This window comes from Melanotaenia boesemani, chromosome 18, assembly GCF_017639745.1.
Source record: "Melanotaenia boesemani isolate fMelBoe1 chromosome 18, fMelBoe1.pri, whole genome shotgun sequence".
NCBI lineage: Eukaryota > Metazoa > Chordata > Actinopteri > Atheriniformes > Melanotaeniidae > Melanotaenia > Melanotaenia boesemani.
This window is the reverse complement of record NC_055699.1, coordinates 2,410,001-2,435,032: the sequence shown is the minus strand read 5'-3', so window position 1 is coordinate 2,435,032 and position 25,032 is coordinate 2,410,001. Positions and strand designations below refer to the sequence as shown.

Sequence of the window (25,032 nt, the reverse complement as noted above, 5' to 3'; positions counted from 1 at the left end):
AAGGTGTTGCCTTGTAGTGTTAATTGGTGCAGGGCTAAAAGGGACTCGGTTCAGTCACGCACTTGGAATAATGACAGACTTCTAAAAAAAGGGCAAATACAGTTATGTATAAGAGAAAGTTCACCCTCTTTCACCTCTAAGGTTTTACAATACCAGGACATTAAAATAAATCTTCTGGTCATTATCAGGTATAAATGTGAGATCAATACAATCCCACATGGATCTTACATTGTATTATTATTTATTTAACACAAACTAATGCAGAAGCAGTGTGTGAAAAATGAAGTCCACCCTCCACCCTGCCTGCTGCGCTGGCAGAAACGATGCTGGACAAAAACAGCAGAAAAACTGAACTCTGCAACTTTGTCAGCAGTTTACGGATCAAACAGGAACAGACGTTGTGGGAAAACTTGGGAGACTCATTTTCATTCCAGCTAGATGAATCCAGAGTGGAAAATCCACAACTTTGCTTTGGTTTGATAAGGTGACTGCAACCATATTTACCAACACATCCTACCCTGCAAGTGTTTGGAGGGGAAAACGTCGGGAGAGGCCATCTTTAATGTTGTTAACACCGTTTTCAAGGAAAATGTTCTGAGCTTTTATGTGAGGAGAAAATGGAGTGGACTAATTCAGGGACAGACGTTCAACATGGAGGAAATACTGAAGGTCATTTTAAAAAATTTTAGTGTTTTTCAGTCACACGTTTAAAAAAACAGGCAAAAACAGCTCATTTGTTAGCGGGTACCTTCCACTGCTAGTCGTCTGGAAACCACCGCTTTAGAGATGAAACTAAAGAGCAAGACTCAAAGGGTTAAATCTCTAAAATACAAAATGTGTAACAAGTCTGACCTTAGAAACACAACTGTCCACAACAAATAAAAAAACATTAATACACATTTAAAGATGTATTATGTACTTTTTACCAGCCTGCTTCGTTATCTTAGAACTTTAGAGCTTTTTCCAGCATTTTATAATAAATTACAGGAAATTTGAATAAATCTCCTTTAGCAGGAATGACAGAAAGCTATGAAAGCTGTACATACAAGCTTATTTCTTTTTAATCTGCACCTTAACTGTTGCTATAATCAGATAATAACCCACTACAGCTTGCTTTAGGGGTTTTGAAGTTGACAATTATTTAGGGAATAGCTGATAAGCACACGTTTATGGGATTGTTACAGCAAAGTCAAATTCATTGTGACAGCAGAGATGACATTTGTTTTATAAAGCAGTAAATTATTAAAACCAAATATCCAATGTTCAACAACACCGAGCAGACAGAATGACAAGACTAAAAGAGGAAAGAAAGAACCAAGAACAAACATTTTATACATCTACGTTTATTAGAAACATGTCTTTTTAAGAGGATAGTGTATGTACATTCTGTAATCACAAAACCAGAAGTGTTTTCACTTTTTCCCACAGACTGAGACCGATCCACGTCAACCAACATCAGACTGGATCCAGCACGATAAACATCTTCCATCAGTTTCAGTTTAACTTTCTAATTAAATCAAATGGAGAGAATTAAGTAAAAAAAGTTAAAAGAAATTGTAGTATCACAACATAAAGAGGACTGAGGACACAACAGGTGTATGTAAAACAAGGAACGTAGTTTCATTCGTGAAGAAAAAAAATTTAAAATGGAGCTTTAACGTCTTCACAGTTTCTAACATCATGAACATCATTCAGGCCGAGACCAAACACTGGTTCCTCCAACTTGCATGAACTCCTCATCAGACAGAATACCTCTGCAGAGTCCAGTCACCAAGTAGGACCTACCAACAGGAGAGAGAAACAGACATGAGAGTTTCAGGCCTCCGGTGGGTCAGACATGAACAAACATGAACAAACCGGCCAGCGTGGAGGAGAAACTTCAGTCAGAGCAGAGCGAATAAACATGAACAAACCGGCCAGCGTTGGAGGAGAAACTTCAGTCAGAGCAGAGCGAATAAACATGAACAAACCGGCCAGCGTTGGAGGAGAAACTTCAGTCAGAGCAGAGCGAATAAACATGAACAAACCGGCCAGCGTTGGAGGAGAAACTTCAGTCAGAGCAGAGCGAATAAACATGAACAAACCGGCCAGCGTTGGAGGAGAAACTTCAGTCAGAGCAGAGCGAATAAACATGAACAAACCGGCCAGCGTGAAGGAGAAACTTCAGTCAGAGCAGAGCGAATAAACATGAACAAACCGGCCAGCGTTGGAGGAGAAACTTCAGTCAGAGCAGAGCGAATAAACATGAACAAACCGGCCAGCGTGAAGGAGAAACTTCAGTCAGAGCAGAGCGAATAAACATGAACAAACCGGCCAGCGTTGGAGGAGAAACTTCAGTCAGAGCAGAGCGAATAAACATGAACAAACCGGCCAGCGTTGGAGGAGAAACTTCAGTCAGAGCAGAGCGAATAAACATGAACAAACCGGCCAGCGTGGAGGAGAAACTTCAGTCAGAGCAGAGCGAACAAACATGAACAAACCGGCCAGCGTTGGAGGAGAAACTTCAGTCAGAGCAGAGCGAACAAACATGAACAAACCGGCCAGCGTTGGAGGAGAAACTTCAGTCAGAGCAGAGCGAATAAACATGAACAAACCGGCCAGCGTTGGAGGAGAAACTTCAGTCAGAGCAGAGCGAATAAACATGAACAAACCGGCCAGCGTTGGAGGAGAAACTTCAGTCAGAGCAGAGCGAACAAACATGAACAAACCGGCCAGCGTTGGAGGAGAAACTTCAGTCAGAGCAGAGCGAATAAACATGAACAAACCGGCCAGCGTGGAGGAGAAACTTCAGTCAGAGCAGAGCGAATAAACATGAACAAACCGGCCAGCGTTGGAGGAGAAACTTCAGTCAGAGCAGAGCGAACAAACATGAACAAACCGGCCAGCGTTGGAGGAGAAACTTCAGTCAGAGCAGAGCGAATAAACATGAACAAACCGGCCAGCGTGGAGCAGAAACTTCAGTCAGAGCAGAGCGAATAAACATGAACAAACCGGCCAGCGTTGGAGGAGAAACTTCAGTCAGAGCAGAGCGAACAAACATGAACAAACCGGCCAGCGTTGGAGGAGAAACTTCAGTCAGAGCAGAGCGAATAAACATGAACAAACCGGCCAGCGTTGGAGGAGAAACTTCAGGTGTTTCCTCTAAAGTTTTTCTTTTTTTTGGACCTTTTGTCCACATGGAACCAGCGTTTTGGAAACCCAAAAATGTTTTTTTAAACCAGGTCCTGAAATAAATAAATCTGAAAATGCCATTGTTTTGTTTCCGTATTTTCCATCCCATGTACACCTTTCCTGAACTGATGACATCATAGCCCCACCTGTGCCTTTACCTGCATGTAGAAACCCCACCACCAGCTACAGCAGATCACAGAGCTGCATTCATGCTGCAGAAGCTGCTGACTGGTCATCTTAAGTCCACATATTTCTCCTCTTTAGCTTGTTTCTCCATCGATTTCTCCTTCATATGTTTGTTTACATCACACACGTCTCCACGTCTCTTCTGTTGGTGGTGTATTTGTGTGTTACAGCACCACCTACAGGCCTGTTATATATACTAGATTTTTAAAACAAAAGCACCTGTTTTCAAACAAAGATCAGTTCTGTCTCCGTGTGAATGCAGCTAAAATGAACCAATGATGTTTAGATTCACCATGAAGCTTCATTGTTTTGATTGAATTTTTCTTTATGACCCATAAACGTTTATAAGAAGTGACGAAGTTAGGCTGTTTGGATGTTTACAAGAACAAAAAAAATATGTGATAAACTCAAACTATTACAAAAGGGCTTCCTGAAGATGAACGACTGAAGATGTGATTTGGAGGAAGAACAGATTTTGTGGCTAAATGTTCTTTTCAGTGGGATGAGAGAAAGTCTGCTGGGAGTAGAACACGTACCAGAGCCTTCAGTTATCAACCGTCCTAAATAACATCCTACGTAAAAAACTGCTTTCTGGAACTAACCCCAGGTCTGATGTGGTCTAGATGTAAACAACACAAAAATTAAGAAGTTAACCTGCATTTTTTATAATTAGTATACAGGTTTTACAAATCAGAAATTGTGTGTTAACTTCTCCTCATGCTCTAAATAATTCAGGTCAGATCTGAACATCCTGTCTAATCTGGTCAAGGTCCCCAAAACAGCAGTAGAATCCTGTTTATCACAAACCAGGAACTAACTTCAGCAACATCAGACTGCAGTCGTGCAACTCTTCTTCATCCAGGCTCCACCTTTAAAAACTAAACAGCCGGATGTTCTTCAAGCTCGGACTCCTTTTAAGAAGTTATGACAGTGATTCCTCCACGTCCTCTCAGACATGAGCAGATAAAGCCAGTGTTAAATTGTGACTGTGTGGATGCAGAAAGTCTGTCCGGTGATTCAGAATAAGCACCATTAAATGTGTAAGTGAGCAGGTTCAGGTTACCTGTCGGACTGCTGTGCATGTCGTGTCGCTGATTACCAAAGCGGCTGTTCCTGCGCTGAGGGCCCATGTTCAGCCTGTTTGAAGGGCCTCCCCGTGGTCCCTTAGGAAGACAGAAACGTCTAAATGTTCATTTGGGCCCCTGCATGTCATCTGCAGCAGACGGATCGTACAGCTGAAAACAGACTCTGCTGTTCCTGCTACTTACAAAGTTTCCTTCTCTTCTCCTGTTTTGGCCTCTTGACCAGTTGGAAAATCCTTCATGGTCCATCGGAGACAACCGATCCGACTCACTGACAAACATTTTCAAACTTTATAAAGTATTTAAAAAAAGAAAACAACCATCCTACTTACAGTTAATCTAAACAACGTTAAAACATGACGAGTACATTAACAGTCTAGCTTTCATACAACAGACTGGAAAATTAAGAGCTTAATTGTGCTAAAACCACCTGTTCTATAAAATAATGTCATTAAAATATTATAACTAATTTATTTTAAATCTAATCTGAGGTTTATTGCGACAGCCAAACATCATCAGGTGGAGGAACTAGTTCGTTCTTACCTGACGGGCTCCATGGAGCTTTGGGGGAGGCTGTTTCCTGGTATGGTAACTTGAACTCCCTCCAGCTTCTCCTGTCGCCTCCTCTCCAGGTCGTGTCTCAGGTCTCCAGGACCTCGCAGTGGCTGCTTGCGCAAACCCTGTCATGACAGGGTTAATCAGTTTGATTAAAGATCAAATAAACCACAGTTACTGATAATTAATAATCTGATATATAATTCTATTTTTAGCTTTTTCCCACCTGCATCGGTCCCATTCGTGAGAAGAGCGGTTCATCATCATCATCCAGTAACGACTCCATATTTAAACTGAAGCCTCTGCAGAGAAAGCATTTCAGTGTCATATCTAGAAGAACGTGGACATATTCTGAACAGTCTCTCACACACTGTACATCTATCAGCACCACTTTAACGACCAATAAAAAGCCGGTCCAGCAGCATTTGTACCTGTTTGAACTGAATCTCTGGCTCAACGTCATCTCCTCCGGCTCTCCCTCAGAGTAACCTCCACCTTGTGGAGCTGAGAAACGTTCATTCAGGGTGACTCCATCACCTCTGAAATATTGTTCTGTAAACAGAGATGTTAAGAAGCCGTTTGCTAACAACTTTTCATTCCTGTACCGATACCATCCTCCAATTTAAAACCAAAGACGCTGGTATCCCAGTGTACAAAGGTAGTGAAACAGTTTGTCTATTAGAGCACATAATGACTCATGATTAAACAGCTCAGAGCCCATCAGCCCATCAGACTTTCACTTCATAGCTTGTTGTCCACAAAGAGGAAAAAACCTCCCAGACAACTACAAAGAGGCAAAACCGTTCCTACCCAGCATCCTTAAACTGTAAAACAGCATCCTGGGGAGGGCTGGATGGAGGGGGAACTACAACACTACAGGTGGTGTGGTGGACACTGGAATACATGGAAGGAGTGTAAAATTCTAGCAATTTTTAAATTGTGTCACTTCATCTTTTTACCTCTTTTTATGTCCCTTTTCTTTTTCATCACTTTAATTATTCCTGACCCTACAATTGATGTTTGCTTGAGTCCCAACATTTCAGATCCATCCCTCCATCCCTCCCTCCTTCCATCCATCCCTCCCTCCCTCCCTCTATCTATCCATTCCTCCATCCCTCCCTCCTTCCATCCATCCCTCCTTCCATCCCTCCCTCCCTCCCTCCATCTATCCATTCCTCCATCCATCCCTCCCTCCCTCTCTCTCCATCCATCCATCCATCCATCCATCCTTCCGTCCCTGCGTCCATCCCTCCTTCTCTCCATCCATCCATCCCTCCCTCCCTCCCTCCATCCATCCATCCATCCATCCTTCCCTCCCTCCATCCCTCCCTCTCTCCATCCCTCCCTCCTTCCATCCATTCCTCCTTCCATCCATCCAACCCTCCCTCCCTCCTTCCATCCATTCCTCCCTCCCTCTCTCCATCCCTCCCACCCTCCTTATCTCCTTCCATCCCTCCCTCCCTCCCTCATCTATCCATTCCTCCATCTATCCCTCCCTCCCTCTCTCCCTCCATCCCTCCTTATCTCCTTCCATCCCTCCCTCCCGCTCTCTCCATCCATACATCCATCCATCCCTCCCTCCCTCCCTCCCTCCCTCTCTCTCTCTCCCGCCATCCATCCCTCCCTCCCTCCATCCATTCCTCCATCTATCCCTCCATCCATTCCTCCATCTATCCCTCCCTCTCTCTCTCCCACCCTCCATCCATCCATCCATCCATCCCTCCCTCCCTCTCTCCATCCATCCATCCATCCATCCATCCATCCATCCGTCCCTGCGTCCATCCCTCCTTCTCTCCATCCATCCATCCCTCCCTCCCTCCATCCATCCCTCCCTCCCTCCATCTATCCATTCCTCCATCCATCCCTCCCTCCCTCTCCATCCATCCATCTATCCATCCATCCATCCATCCATCCTTCCGTCCCTGCGTCCATCCCTCCTTCTCTCCATCCATCCATCCATCCATCCCTCCCTCCCTCCCTCTCTCTCTCCCTCCTTCCATCCATCCCTCCCTCCTTCTCTCCCGCCATCCATCCCTCCCTCCATTCCTCCATCTTTCCCTCTCTCTCTCTCCCGCCATCCATCCCTCCCTCCCTCCATCCATTCCTCCATCTATCCCTCCCTCTCTCTCCCGCCATCCATCCCTCCCTCCCTCCATCCATTCCTCCATCTATCCCTCCATCCATCCATCCATCCCTCCCTCCCTCCATCTATCCCTCCCTCTCTCTCCCGCCATCCAACCCTCCATCAATCCCGCCCTACCTCTCTCTCTCCATCCATCTATCCCTCTCTCCATCCATCCATCCATCCATCCATCCATCCATCCTTCCTTCCCTCCCTCCCTCCCTCCCTCCTTCCATCCATTCCTCCTTCCATCCATCCAACCCTCCCTCCCTCCTTCCTTCCATCCATTCCTCCCTCCCTCTCTCCATCCCTCCCTCCCTCCTTATCTCCTTCCATCCCTCCCTCCCTCCATCTATCCATTCCTCCATCTATCCCTCCCTCCCTCTCTCCATCCATCCCTCCCTCCCTCCATTCCTCCATCTATCCCTCCCTCTCTCTCCCGCCATCCATCCCTCCCTCCCTCCATCCATTCCTCCATCTATCCCTCCCTCCATCCATCCATCCATCCATCCATCCCTCCCTCCCTCCCTCCATCCATTCCTCCATCTATCCCTCCATCCATTCCTCCATCCATCCCTCCCTCCCTCTCTCTCCATCCATCCATCCATCCATCCTTCCGTCCCTGCGTCCATCCCTCCTTCTCTCCATCCATCCATCCATCCATCCCTCCCTCCCTCTCTCTCTCCCTCCTTCCATCCATCCCTCCCTCCTTCTCTCCATCCATCCATTTCTCCCTCCCTCCCTCCATCCATCCATCCCTCCCTCCATCCATTCCTCCATCTTTCCCTCCCTCTCTCTCCCGCCATCCATCCCTCCCTCCCTCCATTCCTCCATCTATCCCTCTCTCTCTCTCCCGCCATCCATCCCTCCCTCCCTCCATCCATTCCTTCATCTATCCCTCCCTCTCTCTCCCGCCATCCATCCCTCCCTCCCTCCATCCATTCCTCCATCCATCCATCCATCCCTCCCTCCCTCCATCTATCCCTCCCTCTCTCTCCCTCCTTCCATCCATCCCTCCATCCCTCCCTCCTTCTCTCCCTCCATCCATCCCTCCCTCCCTCCCTCCATCCATTCCTCCATCTTTCCCTCCCTCTCTCTCCCGCCATCCATCCCTCCCTCCCTCCATTCCTCCATCTATCCCTCTCTCTCTCTCCCGCCATCCATCCCTCCCTCCCTCCATCCATTCCTCCATCTATTCCTCCCTCTCTCTCCCGCCATCCATCCCTCCCTCCCTCCATCCATTCCTCCATCTATCCCTCCATCCATCCATCCATCCCTCCCTCCCTCCATCTATCCCTCCCTCTCTCTCCCGCCATCCAACCCTCCATCAATCCCGCCCTACCTCTCTCTCTCCATCCATCTATCCCTCTCTCCATCCATCCATCCATCCATCCATCCATCCTTCCCTCCCTCCCTCCATCCATTCCTCCTTCCATCCATCCAACCCTCCCTCCCTCCTTCCATCCATTCCTCCCTCCCTCTCTCCATCCCTCCCTCCCTCCTTATCTCCTTCCATCCCTCCCTCCCTCCCTCCCTCCATCTATCCATTCCTCCATCTATCCCTCCCTCCCTCTCTCCATCCATCCCTCCCTCCCTCCATCCCTCCCTCCTTATCTCCTTCCATCCCTCCCTCTCTCTCTCTCTCCCAACCTCCCTCCCTCCCTCCATCCATGCATTCCTCCATCTATCCCTCCCTCTCTCCCTCCCTCCATCCATTCCTCCATCTATCCCTCCCTCTCTCTCTCCCGCCATCCATCCATCCCTCCCTCCCTCCATCCATCCATTCCTCCATCTATCCCTCCCTCTCTCTCCCGCCATCCATCCCTCCCTCCCTCCATCCATTCCTCCCTCCCTCCTTCCATCCCTCACTCCCTCTCTCTCTCCATCCATCTATCCCTCTCTCCCTCCAACCATCCATCACTCCCTCCATCCATCCATCCTTTCCTCCATCCATCCCTCCCTCTCTCCATCCATCCATGTGGATGTTAATGTACAACAATGGATCCATTAAGGTGACAGCAGCAGAAATAAAAATAAAGAGCAAACATCCCTGCTTTTTGTATTTTTTAGAGTTGTGTGAATGTGACTGCATGAGAAATAAAGAATAAGGATGCTTTATTAAACCATTTTTGTATGATTCATGAATATCATTTAATTTAATTTGGAATTGTGTAAATACATTTTTATGAGTCACATATTTGTTTTTATGTTCCTGTAATATGTATTAAAGCTCTTTTACCTCGTTACTGATTTTCTGTCTATACAACACTGTAATTCAATCCTGACATCGGCCTGGTCAGCAGGAAAGAATATCTGTATTTAATCTAATATATGTTGGTTAAATTATATGTGAAGATGTATCGCCTTATTGAAAAAACAACACCTTTACTTCAGTTTACTTTCCCTCTGGTAGGAAGTTGTTTAGCATTTTATACCACAACAAATGTGAACACAGAACCACAAACAGTAGTTTGTGTCTTGTACAAAATGGCAACAGATTAAGTTGTGTGTGTGTGTGTTTGTTTAGTCTTGACCTTTGACAAGATGCACCAGTGTGATGATTTCCTGGGCAAACGTCCCAGTGTGCATGGCGGTCTCCTGGTATGTCCCCGAGTGCTCCAGCATGGGCAGGAAGTCCAGACGCTGCCGGCCCACGTTGACCAGGTCCAAAGAGAGTTGTCTGTCTGAGGAGTAACACAGCAGGCTGCAGAGGTAGAGGATGAGGAAGATTAAAGCATCCAACTACGACTCCAGCAGGCTTAAGATAAAAAAAAAAAAATTCCACAAACCAAGCAGAAAATTACAGGTTAGCATTTCATAAAAAGCTATTTAAACTTCTAGTTATACATCAGTTAAAATAACCTGACTGATCCAAGTTGGACTTTTTGTACTTTTCTCAAACCTGAATCAGTAACTTTGGGTCAGTAACAGAATAAAACACTAACAGAAACCAGTTTACTTATAATTTCACACACTGCTACAACCCTGAGGAAAGCTGCTGTTTTGGAGCATTTTATGTGGAAGTATTCCTGCAAATGGAGTGTGTGTACATTTGTGTCAGTAATTTGACCTGACCACAGGTTTCCACTTAGATTTACTGCATACTGTCATTAGTTGTTGGCCAAACATTCAGAACAAAAAGAAAAACTTACAATACAAGCAGGGGACAAGCAGGTAATCAGCCAACTTGTATGTTTCTTAAAACACAAAGGATGTTTAACTTTTGCTGTTTCACAGCATTTCAGGTCAAGTTTGGCATCCAAATAAGTTTGTCTTCATATTTAAAAATCTTTTGAGTTATAAAAACACTAAATTTACTGTAGAATAAAGTTAAAATAATTCCTGGGTGTAAATATGTTTTCTTAATAAAAAAAAATTATACATAAGAGCAGAAAAATAGATTTACCTCATCCAACCAACTTACCTTTCACGAGGTCCTCAGATTACATTTACAATACGCTGACTAAAAGGGGGGTTTGTTTACACTTCAAAACACACAGATTTATACTAAGTCCCAATTTTTCCCAAAGGTATTATAAATGTTTTTAAGTGGTAGTCAAAGATGACAGACAGGCGAGCTAAAAACTGGGTGAAAGTTCACACTTCTTCTAGTTTGACTCTGTTTCTTAGATCTTTCCACGGCTTGTTAACCGGTGCGTTAATACGCCTCCAGAGATGACTTGTCATTCAAAGAAGTCGTTGACAACTTTTTCTGTCAGCAGCTGCTTCATCATGTAGCTCATCATCATCCTCCTCCTAACGACGCATGTTTCCAGGATGCCAGTCTGCCTTCGCTGACAAGCCATGTTCATGACTACCGTGTCTCTGGGGCACAGATCTGATGGTACACCCACGTCTCCAGATATCAGCATTTGTGAGGATTCTTGTTTGTAAAGTGAATTTTTCCATCCAGGAGTAAGACAATCTGACCTCTGGCAGCTCAGAGGAAGCTTCATTTCTCTGCAGTAAGTTTGTAGTTGGTCTCTTCTTAAAATCTTCAACATGTCTCAATTTCATGTTGGGATTTTATGTTCATAACTTCGATGTCTTGACATTAGCTGAAAATGCTCCAGTTCCTCGACATTTTCCAGTTAGTTCACATCTTCAATCTCTCCATCCGACAAGAAACGATGGTTTTCATTCTCATCACTTTCTTCATATTTTCTCCATTCGCCTTCATTATACGTTTAAAGGCTTATTTAATAAACATGTTCATGTTCCAACCTTCATTTCTGCTTCAACCGTCGTGCACGGCTTTGTTTACATGTTGTGAAGCTGAAGTCGGTAAGTTAAGCCTGAGCTTCCTGTGTTTGTGTTCATACCCAGCCTTTGCAGGCAGGTTCAGTTCTTCATTAAATCCAGTTTTCCCATCCTTCCAGTGTGCTGGACAAAACCAAGTCTCTTCCTTCCAAGACTCGTCTTGTGTGCACCTGGATATCTTTGTCTGCATTCTCATCCTTGGCTCCAACTATTGAGGTTTTTTAGTAACACCGTCGCTCCACAAACACATTTCAGCTGTAGCGCATTGCAGTTAGAAGCCTTTCTTCTGCGGACCACAGGGATGCTCATCCACATTTAATGGAGAAACAAGACTTCCAACATGTTTTGATCCTGGATGGTGTGTTTCCACTGAGCCCATCACTGATTAACTGGCATTAGAACTGTGGTCCAGATCCTTTTGCCAAACCCAAATCTGGCTCTTGTCTTTCAGCGGTGCATCTTGAAATATCCCGACATGTCTTCTTTCTTCTCAGAGCACAGAGAAGTTTCCTTTAGTGAACATATCCTCTCTTTCGTGCTGATGTCAAATTGCTTTTCAAGCTTGCTACTTTGAGCTTTCGTGTTTCCACTGAGCACTGTCTGTCGTTTTCAGCTCTTTTTGTCTTCGTTTGACACAAAAAGGAAAAAGACATTCCTCTCTCTCAATTTGGATCTTTCTCAGTCCAGCTTCACTGAAAACGGAGAGCATGTCAAACGTGTAAGAAAGCCGCCCTGAGTGCAGGGATTTGTGCATCAAGTTACTCTCAGTCACATTATAAGTCTCTTTTCTGCCAGAATTAAATGAAAAACATCTTCTGTTGCCCATCACTGGGTGATCAAGGGCAGCAGATGGTGTTCAAAGCATGTCCGCTTTCACTGTAGATACCACATATCAAACTTCAAACAGGGTCCTGCTCCCGATTCTGGTTCAACATGTTCTTCTGCGTGTACATGGATGCACAGGCTGGGGATGCAGTCATCTTTTCTCTTCAGCAAGATTTTCTGCAGACATCTTATAGAAGGTTTGATAAACTTGATGAATGGAGAAGGTTGTATCTGCTTCAGCCAGTTGTGCACCTGTTGGCGTTTAATGAAATCCTGCCAGGACATCCTCCTGTTCATACCACTTTACCTGTGAAGACAATTTCCAGATAAAAAAAAAGCACATTTTTCTGTCGGTCATCATCCTTTAACCTTTTTATCCTCTGGAGGACCTGCTTTTCTGGATCTTGATTTAACATCACGTGATTCCTTCCATTTCAAGGCATTTCAAGAGACGTTTCTTTGTGTGGAATGAAGAGCCACTGAAACAGTACACGATGCAACAATGTGCATCCAGTTCAATCTTCTTCCTGCACAGCAGTGAAGGCTCGTCTTTAAAATCCTTAAGAGCTTGAATTCAACTGAAGTTACACCTTAACTTGTAGCCGAGTTCCTCTGGAAGAGTCCGTTTTTCCTGAGTTGCCTGTTTGGGAAGCAGTGAGATTCTCTTCTTGATGTTCAGCCAGTTCTCCTGTGACTTCATCTTTGAATGAAGACATGAGACTTCTTGGAGAAACATGTGGGAAGCATCCTGATCACATGACTTGACTGCCATGATCATCTTATGAAAGCATTTTTTTTTATATCCACACACATTCAGTTGGATTAATTTCAGCCAAATCCAATACTGACTGACAGGACGTTGTTTGTCCTCTTCTCTGCAGTTTTGATACTTCTTGTGTCTGCTGCTTTTGTTAAGTTTAGAAAAAGAAAATGTGAACTTTCACCCCTCACCCTTAAAATAAAACCCTAAAAAGAACTCTACCTGTTTTGGTTTGCAGGTCGACTCATGTCCACTTTGATGGTTAGTGTTTCCTCTGTAACAACGGTCATATTGTCAGGTTTCTGACTGTTCCATCCGTGTTCCCTCTGACGGGACATTTTAGGGTTCAAGTCATCTCTTTGTCGGTCCAAACTTCCAGACCTGTTCTGTTTCCACTGCTGAAGTCTGCCTTTTTCCTCCCAGTTAGACTCCTCTTCAAAGGACTCTCCAAAGTCATCCCTGAAAGGTCGGTGTTCTGGCCTCTGCTCTTCACAAGGGAGATCCTGGTATCCCTGGGAGGACTGCTGTACACGTGGTTGATTCCTGGGGTGCTCAATCCTTCCACCCCGACCTTGGTCGTACCTCCTTCTTACACCACCCCTCCCCCTGTGGTTCATGGGACCATCCCCATTGCCATATTTCGTGGTATTTGGTCTGTCCTGCGGCGCTGAGTTCCTTCTTGTTTCATGATAGTTGGGGTCCCCTAAATCATCTTTAAAATGGTAATCCAGCGTTCCTTCTCGGTCATCCAACCTGCTGTCTGATGGCCGAAAACGCTCCTGAAGAGAATCCATTGAACGGGGACTCCTGTGCCTATCAAATTCAGGGTAATGGCGTCTGCGATCCTCAAACGGTTCCCATTGTGAAGGTTCTCTGCTGTCTGTGATGCCACGACCATGATCAATGTCAAGTGGGCCTGAGTGCCGAATGCCTCCTCGGGTTAAGTTCCCCCGAGTGCCTCCTTTAAACCCACCTCTGGGTGTGTCCACTGAGAAACCCTTTCCCCCAAAGTCCTCCTCATCCCTGTACCTGTGACAGCATAAGAAGAGGTGACATGGTTCAACAATGCTACATGGAACCAGTGCATCTTCACAGATATTTTCAGTTAAATGATTATTTATGACCATTAATGGATTGAAGAAGAAAAAATCAAGATGGTGCTTAAGCAACTATAAGGTGTTTAAAAAAGTCATGCACAACTTTAAAGCTTATTTAAAGAGAAAACTATAAGCCATGCAATATCTGCTACGCTGCTTTAGAGAAAATAAATCATGAAGATTTAAAAGGGCTGCTCTAGGAGAAACGCGGAGGGTGAGAATCCTCTGCATTCTCTCTTTCCAGATTGTGTTGCAAAGCATTTCGCTTAAAATTTACCCAAAATGATCGGCGCTATCCATTTCTCTTCTTGGCCTTTTAAAAGGGGGTCCTCTCTCATGGTGTGGGTTCTCCCTTTGCCTGCCTCTATCAGGACCCTGTGGGGTCCTTCTTCCTCTTTCCCTGTCACCAGCTCTGTGTTCACCTGACCTCATACTAGGGGTAAAGTCTCTGAACCTCCCCTGACCTCTGTCCGGTCCTTCTCTCCTCCAGCTTGGTCCCATCTCTCTCTGTCGGTGGTCTGAGTGAGACCTCTGAGTCGACGGGAATCCTCTCGTCATTTGCGGAGGCGACTGGGACATGACTCCTCTTTTTTCAAACCTCTGAGAGTGTTCTCTAAAACCTCGTCTCTCTCTCTCCATGTCAAACCCTCCATCATCCAGAGGAGAAAGCCTTTGTTTTTTATAGTGCATCCCATCATGATGGGGTGGTGACCTCCGGTGGTAGAACTCCCCCTGGTCTGGATGATGCTGATGCCGAAACTGATAGTCATCTGGGAAAGGAGATCTTCTCTGGCCTTCTGGGTACATATCGTTGAAAGAGTCCCCAGGTTCTTTGGGACCTTCTCTGAAGCGATGGCTTCTCTCCTGTGGATTCCTATCCAGTTCTGCAAGAACTTTGTGAGTATCAAAGTCAGGTTCTTCCCATGGGTACTTTCTGAGAAAGTAAATATTGACAGAACAAAGAAGAAAAAAAAAGCAAACAATGTGTTATACAAGAATAGAGTGACAACATTTTGCATTCACAATCAAAAATGATCATTTCTGACTTATAAGTTACACAAGCTGGGTAATAGGGCGGGGTTTAAGAAATCGATTCAAATTAAACAAACCCAACATCGATTCTTGGAGATGAATTTTTTATTTCTCCTCTTTTCCAGTAACATGCCCGTACTCTTACATGACTTACAGAGGCTTGGAGAGATGTTAGCATATATACACACTACTGGTTTCCTGTGTTGCCTCCATCCAAAATGAACTACTCTTGCCGAGATAATGTCACATTCATATGTTCTCATTCACCAGTGTGGATTACATTCACCTGTAAAGTCTTTTGCAGCGTACTACCGCTCATATTAGCAGCTAATGCTAAGACCGCAGGTGGCACCACATCCAAAACAGGAAGTGATGTCACCATGCACGTATGTACTTTGAAATAAATCCGACATGGCCATTTAAAGTCACATTTCCTCTAGATCATGTTTACACTTCGTCCTTTAATCAAAAAGTAAACAGTCTGCTGGTATTTATCTGATTTACATGGTGGCATGTCATAGCTGCGCACAGAGTGCACGCCTCGGAAAACACGTCAACCAGCTGGAAGTCTGACAAAAATGAGTTTTCAAAATTCTCCAAAGCAGGTGGAGATGGAAGCATCTTGCTCCAGTGAGGAGCAGATGGAGTATTTCTTCTGCTTACGCAGATAGCGTCACGGTCGTCACGGCAACGCGCACAGCTGAACAAGACGAATCTACGTCCTTCTAGAAATTTCTGAGTTATTTTACAGCTTAAAATGGATCTAGTGTTCTTTGTAGGTTTTAACATCAACACATTATCTGACATCTGAACTTTAGGAATATTTAGAGAGACTCCACAGAATGAAAAGATTTCATCAGGATATTTAAAAAGTTTCACTTTTTTTCTGAGTTTTTTTTCTTTCATCACAGTATTTCTTGCTCTGAATCAGGGGAAACACTGTATTGTTATGGTATTTCAAAAATGCATACAGATGTGTCAGATCAGATTATTTTAGTGATCTGATTACTCCCAGATTAGTGATTTTGATTGTCACATAAATGCACTCAGTATTTTATAAAAAATAGTTATCTGAGAATGTCTTTAATATTCAAGAGAAATAGGTGGCATTACACAATGAGCTATAAACGAATTGATAACTAATCTAATTTAATCTGGACCAAATCAATTCAGGATATTAGTGACAAGACCCGGCCCTATTGGGTAAAACAATGGCTTAAAATGAGCAATGGATGTACCTGAAACGAGGTGATCTGGACCTTGATCTTGACATTTATTAGCTTTAAAGGAAGAAGAATTTACTGTTACAAGCTGTAACACTGTAGAAAAAATGTAAGACTTTGTACAAACAGGACAAGAGTGTACTAGAAGGCCAGTAAAACAAAATAAGTCATGTGAGCTACTGTACTGCCCTCATAACATGAGGCTAAACAGCTGTGCAACAGATACAGAATTATGCATAGCTGAGCTAGTCACATAAAAGATTAGTAATGAAAGTCATTATCAAATGAGGTGACGAATATTTGAGTTTAAAGCTGTGATCTTAATGTTAAAACGTACATTTTAGATAATTTGTGTTTGCAAAGTGTTATCTTGGCACATTAAATATTTAACTCACTTTTTTCTAGCTAACTCAAGAAAGCAACTTTCGAAAAGCTAATTATCGCCAAAATAATTATTACGGTGGTTTTAAGGTGTAAACCCGAGTCCTAGCCATGAGGATTTCTTTGTTAACTCTTTGTTCCTGCAGTAAAGTTTAAAATCACAGTTAACCTTAAATATTTACATACTGTTGCTAGCAGGCATATCAGGTGCATAGGGTTAGCACACCGGTTGATATTTACCTAAACCTCAGCTCATCTCAAATATATCAACGGGACTTTGCGTTAAGAGAAAGACAATAACACGAACTTTATTATTTTTCCTAAGTATTTTATTCTAATTAAAAACTATTAACACAAACTAACTTAGGTTGGCTAAGCTAGCCGTTGTCTTACCTTTAACGTCGACACGCAACAACAAAACGCAACTGTCACTGAGATGTCGCGACTAAAACTAAGATAAATATACTACTGCATGCAATTTGATTGTTTGGAAATTACACATCCCCCCTTCATTTAACCGATGTAATCAGTGTAACCAATATTTGAAACAGCTAGCTGCGTGTGCTAACACCACATTAAACTGAAGAAAATGGCTGAGTGGTCGCTCCCTCAGCGGAAATAGTTCAGCGTTTCCGGCCAGGCTAATTCAAAATAAAAGCAGTCGGTTGGTGGACTGGAAACTGGCGGGCAATTTACAGTGTGTATATATATCGGCTGTTATGACCTGACTCCCTGAATCCCCTAAAGTTCACACTAGCAAATAAGCTAGAGAAAAATGTTCTTTACATGGTTTTTCGTTTCCTTCGGACAATAATAAGAAAAATCAATGTTTTTTAACAAATGGTTGAGATGACTGCTAATAACTATACAACAGTGAAATGGTCAAAATTTAAAACGGTCATGAAATAACCAAGAGATGACTCTGGCAGGTTTCCTTCCACATTAAATAAATAAATAAATAAATAATCATAGTCATTAAAATTTTATCTCTACCATAACGGTAAAGTTGGCAGTTAAATGGTCAGCTCTTTTGGGTCTTCACTGTTTGCCAAATGGCTCTTCATTTATTAGCACCAAGAGCCTTCTATCTTACCCTAATTTAGCAATAATGACGGATTTGTGTGTTGGTAAGTTATAAATTATTTTGTGTTTTAATAGAAGTCTTGTTTTATGCATTTTTCTAATCATAAACGGTTAGTTAACATATAGACACCACAACTACAACAGTGGAGGGGAAAAAACATAAACAAATGCCAAAGACTTGACATTATGACACTTAGATTTGCTCATTTCTTCACTTTTTCCTGACAGACTTGAATAAAAATACAGCTCCTCCTTCTTTCCCTTCTGTCTGTGTGCCTTGCCTGTGCCACTACACTTTTTTTCTTTTCTTTTCTTTCTTTTCTTTTCTTTTAATCTTTGGAGCATCTGCCCCCACTTCCTTCATTCACATATTTTTATGATCCTTTTCTGTTCTCGCATGTGATTGGCCACATGATGTGTTCATCAGAGTCCCTCCCGCTGCCTGATTGGTTTCTTAGCAAAGCTGCAGCTGCTGATTGACCTCCACCAGACAGGAGGGGGCTCTTAATGTGTGCAACATTTGCATTTTAGACCCGGCTAGTTTGTGAACGGCACATCACTAGTGTAACCATAAGAGGTTTAGCCCAAAGAGTTGGGGATCCTCAATCCTGGTCCTAGAGGGCCGGTGTCCTGCAGGTTTTATGAGTTTCCCTACCACAATGCAACAGATTCAGACTCAGACTTGTGCAAAGACTGATGTCAAGCACTACATAAATCAGCTGTTTTTACCCATTGATTTGAGTCAGGTGTGCTGTGGCATCCCTGGTTTAGAGGTTTCCTCACTTTAACACACCTGAATAAAATGAATAGCTCATTAGCAGGCTTGCAAAGACCTTAACGAGTAGATGAATTTATCTGAATCAGGCGTGCTGAAGTTGGAAAGCTGAAACTGTGGTCACCTGCTGTGGTCCTGGAGATCTACCATTCTGCAGGTTCTCGTGTTTCCCTGGTACAACACACCTGACTCACATCAATGGGTCAGGTGTGGTTCAGCAGAAGAATAGGATCTGAAAGGGAGGTCCTTAATAAACAGCAGGAGGGAATCCAGCACAAACCAAACAGGTACATCTAAGCCTTTAGCTCATCTGTCTACCCTTTGTCAAAACCATGGACATTTTTCAGGACAGTAACCAATATTTATTATTTAAAGTTGAAAGTCCATCAGAAGTCAAAATGTTTTATTTTTTCCTCAGTTCTGAAATATTTTTGAGCTCAAGCAATGAAATGAATTATTTGTTCAAATTATTGCAGATAAGTTTTAATGTCAGTGCAGCATTAAGTCAACACACAAGTGGCTGCATCAAGCCCTACACTAAATATGACACATCAGCTCTGTCTTGCTACTGTTAAAGTGTGTTTTTCTTCAGTACATTTCATGTATCCAGCTCACTCACACAAATGGTTCAATGATTTTTATTTGTCTTTTTCAGCAAGTATCCATGCACCACATCTACAATGATATATTCCACCAAGCTGCAGTGTCACAGAGTTTAGGTAATATTAAGATAAACACTATGTCCTTTATGTTTACTTCATATACAGAGGGACCCGGAAGAAACCTCTACTTGCAGCAGAATCTGGAGAATGATAAGCAAACATGGAGAGAAAGGAGCTGTCGGGATGATGTAAATCAATGTTTACTGTCACTGCTTTGACCTCAGCAGTGATGGTAAATGTTTCCTTACCTCAACATGGCAGCGAGGTGGAGCAGCAGAGCTCCTTTCACACAAAAGCAGAGTTTATAGGAAACACTCTGTTGCACCTGGTTCAATTTACAAGAATAAACTACAGGCCATCAACATCTCCCTCTTTCTTTGTACTCTGCAAGCAGCTGAGTAAATAAAAGATCTATTACCTTATGATTGCTAGAAATGCTTTATGGGTGGATGTGAATGTATTATCTTAATGGATGTGTAGTTGTAAAGTCATGGCTACATCATTATCCTCAACACAGAGACTCTGAGGTGTCTGGGGCCTGTGAAGGTTTGTGTTCTGAAACCAAGGCTGGTTGAACCATGCTTTTACAGAAATAGCCATGTTTACACTAACAGGCCTAAAGTGGGTGAGTGAGTACACGCCAGGGCCAATAAAGCTTCCATTTGACACCACCAGAACGTAAGCAGGGCTTGTTTGGGCCTCTCTCAGGGCTACGTTCCAAGGCTTTTGTCCCAGGAAAAACCCCTTGGGACAGACGAGACTACTCTGGTATCAGCGAGAGTGAAAGGTTGGGTTTACATGTGTGCTGAGACGGGGATACCAGCAGCTTAAGATGAAGGAAACTTAACAGTTTACCACTTCATATCTTTTGGCTGCAGCACAATTTGAATAATAATAATACAGCAATGAACCTAGGAGCTTGAATAAAAGAGACTGGACTTGTTTCTTCTTGGCTGATGAAGATGTTGGCTCTGAAGATGCTTAAATAACTGAAGAACCAGTACACGACCATTAAACTTAACAAATATATCCAAATGAAGGAATTCCAGTGGTATGGCATAAAGAGCAGTGTTGCAGAACATTGCCTGCAATCAGTGTAAGGAACACCTCGGCTTTTCTTGCCAGATTCAGGTGCAGATGGAGATTTGTTGTTTTTAACAAGTTTAAAGTGTATTTTTGCAGAGCTTATTATTCTAAGGACATCCTTGATGGATATATCTGTAAGTCAACTGTAAGGCGTCAGGAGCAGCTATTTTCATTTACCCAACCTGCAGGATTTATATATAATACAGGTTGGGTGACTTGCTGTGTCTCCAGGGCCCTACTGTCTAAATGCAAAGAGCTTTTCTGCTCTGAGATTCAAGCATTGAGATGAAAAGGTATGCTGGCTTGAAGACACCATTAAACCACCGTGAACTTGTAAGTGTAAACATGGATATTGTGATGTTCCCCTCACAGACCTGCCTTATCTGGAAAGCAAAGAAATTCCCTCAAGATATCTATGAATACGTGGATCTTGTTTCTGTAGTTCCTTTAAGCAGTGAAAAGTGCTCGTGCTAGAGGGCACAGAAGGCTGACAGAGGGAAAGATCTTGACTGCACAGAGGTTTAAGGCCTCAGAGGTGATGAGCTGTGAGGTGGTGAACTCTGTTTAACAAAAGAGTCTGTGTTGAATCAGTGAGGTATGTTTTAGTCAGGGGAACGAGCTGAAGTGAAGGTGCAAGCGTCATCAAAGCGGCGAAACACAACTTCTGTAAGTGCATACTACAAACTGCATGGTTACAGTACAGTCAGTGCCAGACAAACACACGTCACACTGTCAATAAATTCCTGACCTGCAGATAAAAATACAAGACATTTAACATTTTTCACTCTTTTCCCCCAAATGACTGCGTCCATACCCTGCCGTGGATCACTGCAAGTCCCCTCAAGTCCTTCAATGGAGCGACAAGCAGTAGAGAAACCAAAGCTATAGGCTACGTGTTACAGGTTAACAGCAGACTTACAATATAATTGTTTGTAGTTTCTCCAGCCTCAGGATGACAAGAAATGTGTTTTACACAAGTGGGAGTGGCTGTCAGCAGTAGAGAAGATCAGTGGTGGGATAAACGCACAGGAACCATCAGAAACACTGACAGGTGGTACACAGCTACAACCACAGCCTATAAAACAGCTCAGCTAACTAGTCCTCACTGGAGATGCTACACAGGATTTACATAACAGCTTCACTCTCCTCCTTATTAATGGCTACCCAGCTGCTTCTTGTCCCAATGATTACAGATTCCACCATCCAGCTGATCTATTTACAAAGTTTTTAAAAGCAGGGGTGAGATTAAAGCAGATGATGCTTGAGACACACCTTGTTGCAGCACAGACGGGCAACACTGGTTTGATCAAAAACGGATGTGAAGGAGATGTAATGAGTTGTGGAGGAAAATAAAGCTCATGAAAAGCTACAGCTCAGTGTCAGGTGTCTTCAGTGTGAAATATGTACAAGAGTGGCTTAATGTGTGCAGATTTCATCTCATAATTAACCTCAAGCTTCAGCTCATGCCTTAGAGTTTCATAGCATGATTAAAGTGTAGAGTCTGGGTGACTTTTACAGGTCTGAACGTGGAGGTTTTTGATTGACAGTCAAGCTAGAATGTTTTCACCAGCTGCCCAGCTGCACTGCATCAAAACGTGACGAAAAGCTAACAGTTGTGCGGGTGTATGCAGAGATCAGGCGTTGAGCAGTTGTCCCTTGTGAAGATGATGATTGTTGTTTTTGTTGCAGATGGAGGTGGTGGTCTCTTGGTCTTTGTCTCCCAGCTTCAGTTTTTATCTGCCAGCATATGAAAAGCTCTAAAAGAGAGAAAGAGGACAAAATATATAGTTTTGTTTTAACTTATTTACATTGAGTCAGGTAAAATAACTTTTTTTATTTTGGCCTAACAGTCGCTGTCTGAGTCTGTCGGTCTCCACCTGGCTACTGTACGTCCAGTTTGCTCGGGCCGACGCTGGGGATCAGCTGGGAGGCTTCAGAGGCGACGCTGTACGCTTGAATCAGCAGGTTCTTGTTGAGGTCTCCGACCCCACTGCCAGCTTGCAGTTTTGAGTAGGGGGGTGTTTCTGCACCCTGTCGGTGTCCTCGTCCCGATGCGTCCACTTCCATCAGGTGCTCCAGGGGACAGACATCTGGTCCCTCTGTGACAGGTGAAAACTCCTGAGCGCTAGCCTGCTCATCCCTGGACACAGGACTGATGGAGACAGATGGAGAGCTTACAGAAACAATGATGACAGAGACACAGTTTTTGATTTGTTAGCACTTTTAAAGATACTGCTTCAGTTTTTCATGACAAGAATCTTGGTCACTTTTCAAACATCAGATAGTTAATCAATCAATCAATCAATCAATCAATCTGTTTTGTGTCACAGCTCCAGTGGGGTGCATGTCACATAAATGTCATCTTTAAGAGGGCTCTGGAAAGTGGTCCACCAAGCAGAAACTGTCTGCAGTTAACCGGCTCCGATCAGCAGGTTTTCCTATGATCATTATACTACAATTTTTCTTTTTCAGTTGTATTAAAATTGTTCTACTTGTGAGTGCTTATATGAATAATAAAGAGATCTGATGAGGTTTGTGTTTACAAGTATTTAATCCGAATAAAATCATTCTGATGTGTGAAAAGTGAACCTGTAAGCTAATCTGCAGAAAATAAAAGAAAAACTTTATTTTTAGCTTGGCAGCACACATGACAGCACGATTCCTCCTGCTGTCTATGAACAAGTGGAAAGTGAAAGTGGGATTTTAGTCTGGGCTCCATCCAGGACTAAACCAGGAACTTATACATCACATTCCTTGAGAAAAACAAATTTACTGACCAGTACTATGAAAACCTTTTAATTAAGATGTTGAAGTTGTCCCAATTAAAAGTGTCTGTAACAGGCGGTTTAGTGCACACCTCCCTTCCTGATTAAATACATTGTCTCCATCTAAAATGACCCAAACCTCAAATTTCTCAGTTTTGATTACCCATTAGCAAAGCTTTTGATTCTCAAAAACTGAAACAATTTACACACCAAACAATAAATTAAAAAGTCCAGTTGAAAAGAATCAGCAGTTGTAGCCCTAACACGAACATTTAAATGTTTCCTAACAATCAATACCTAATCTTTTACCCTTATTTGATCTGGAAAGCATTAATCATCTGATGGCAGTGAGAAGCCATCCAGACTCAATGTAAAAATGAGGAGAGATGTTCTTTAAATGCATTTACCTGACATCCATGGACTGGACTCCATCAGAAAGCTCATCCAGACAGCTCTTATTCTCCAGAGGACCCAGCGTAATGACGGGGGTTTCAGGAGTCGGAGCATCGTCCTCAGAGGCAACAGCAGCTTCAGCTCTCACCTCACCGGCTGCAAACAGAGCGTTTGGGTCTAATATCGCTCATTTAGCTTATACTTTTATCCAAACTGACTTACAAACTGAACATTCAAGCTTCAGTGCTGCAAGAGATTCTGGTCTTTATGTGAAGTGCAAAATCAATTAAAATCTATTTAAATGGCAGAGTGCAAGTAGAACAAAAATGAGCCCAGAGGCAGATTCTACAGTAGATGCATGTATCCTTCATCAGGCAAGTAAACATATCTGCTCTGTTTCTATATACTGTGAGCCTACCGCATTGTATTTACTGTTTGATGGGGGACAAAGCAGATAAAATGGTCAGCAAACTGAGTTCTGACAAAATCCTTATAGTTGCAGAAACCTGAAGTCCTCATTTTTGCAGATTAGGCTATATTCGTGGCAGTGAGCTGCAGTGAGTAGTTACAAAGCATAAAACAGAGTTAGATAACCTTATATGTAATAATATATGTAATATTAGGAAGAAATGCAGTAGTTCTAAAACTTGTAGAGAGGCTGAATATCCAGACAATGAAGCAAATAGAAGAACCTGTAATAGTAAAAACCATTTCTTTCAGCTACTCAGTGATTGGTTTATGATTCGGTGTATAACACTGCAGGGGCTGACATGGTTTATTTCCTCTGGGGCTACCTGTGCTAATAAAACAGTCATAATGACAGCCAGTTCAGGTCAGGGAGTTCAACAAACACTGCAGTATGGCTGGTGTTACTTTATTTTAACCATGGGGGGGTAGTGTTTCCCTGCTACCAAACACTGCTGAGTCACACTGCAGCTGAGGCTGATCGCATCTGGTTTCATAGAAGGAAATTAAGATGACAGAGCAAACGAAATTAAATAGATGAAAATGACCAAAGAGCTTTATCTAAATCTTTCACATACAAGTGAAAAAAAGGTGAATGAAGGAAAATAACATGAGAGTGAGCATAATTTTGTGGGATGAGAAGCAGAATAAAAAGGCATTTGAAGTGTGTGCTGATGCAGATAATGAAGTCCTTGGGGAGGTGAGGGCGTGAGTTTTACAGTGTCCAGGAGTGTATCTGTGTTAAAGGAAGGGCAGTTATTTAACATTTACCTGAGGCAGCTGATGGAGGCTCCACTTCACTCTTCCTCGTCCTCTTCATAATCTCCTCAATTCTCTGGAAAGCAAATTAAACAATATCTGGTTAGGAATTTTACTGAAGGCGCTTTTGTTTATTTTACCTGATCTTTATTAAGTGGGCTCCACTTAAGTTAATATATGCATACAATATACGCTTACCAGCCACGCTGCTAGTACCACGTTTTTTCCTTCAGAACTGCCTTAATTCTTGGTAGCATAGATTCAACAAGGTGCTGGAAACTTTCCTCAGATATTTTGGTCCATACTGACATGACAGCATCACACAGTTGCTGCAGGTTTTTTTCTCATGT

General features: G+C 43.1%; 2 protein-coding genes across 8 annotated transcripts in view; both read right to left on the bottom strand.

Moving 5' to 3' along the window:
* Positions 1-1,323: 1,323 nt before the first annotated feature.
* Positions 1,324-17,299, bottom strand: zgc:112982 (uncharacterized protein LOC503771 homolog). 2 transcript variants are annotated; one of them, XM_041968659.1, is made up of 11 exons: positions 17,088-17,299; positions 16,329-16,370; positions 14,336-14,992; positions 13,184-13,990; positions 9,651-9,820; positions 5,426-5,546; positions 5,221-5,296; positions 4,983-5,119; positions 4,626-4,710; positions 4,421-4,520; positions 1,324-1,781 (listed from the first exon to the last, which is right to left on the bottom strand). In XM_041968659.1, exons 2-11 carry the CDS (start codon positions 16,361-16,363, stop codon positions 1,768-1,770), a joined length of 2,202 nt encoding a protein of 733 aa, XP_041824593.1. In that variant the 5' UTR covers positions 16,364-16,370; positions 17,088-17,299; the 3' UTR covers positions 1,324-1,767. The 2 variants fall into 2 exon arrangements, with proteins under 2 accessions (XP_041824593.1, XP_041824594.1); XM_041968660.1 differs by lacking the exon at positions 16,329-16,370.
* A 1,875-nt stretch (positions 17,300-19,174) lies between these two features.
* The window catches only part of map7d2b (MAP7 domain containing 2b), a 36,376-nt gene continuing 30,518 nt past the window's right edge, over positions 19,175-25,032 (bottom strand). For 4 of the 6 annotated variants that reach the window (XM_041968666.1, XM_041968667.1, XM_041968661.1 and 1 more), the window contains 4 exons: positions 24,695-24,758; positions 23,473-23,635; positions 22,178-22,473; positions 19,175-22,057 (listed from right to left, as the gene is read on the bottom strand). In XM_041968666.1, the coding sequence (XP_041824600.1) occupies positions 22,182-22,473; positions 23,473-23,635; positions 24,695-24,758 (519 nt within the window). In that variant the 3' untranslated portion in view covers positions 19,175-22,057; positions 22,178-22,181. The remainder of the gene's footprint in view (positions 22,058-22,177; positions 22,474-23,472; positions 23,636-24,694; positions 24,759-25,032) is intronic. The other 2 variants (XM_041968662.1, XM_041968663.1) reach the window with 2 other exon arrangements.

Excerpts from the sequence above, each read along its gene's own strand:
- zgc:112982 (XM_041968659.1), bottom strand. The coding sequence starts at position 16,363 with ATGTCAAGATCAAGGTCCAGATCACCTCGTTTCAG. Across the intron at positions 13,991-14,335 it reads GATAGCGCCGATCATTTTGG|GTACAGGGATGAGGAGGACT; the intron begins GTAAATTTTAAG and ends ATGCTGTCACAG. Across the intron at positions 5,120-5,220 it reads CACGAATGGGACCGATGCAG|GGTTTGCGCAAGCAGCCACT; the intron begins GTGGGAAAAAGC and ends CTGTCATGACAG.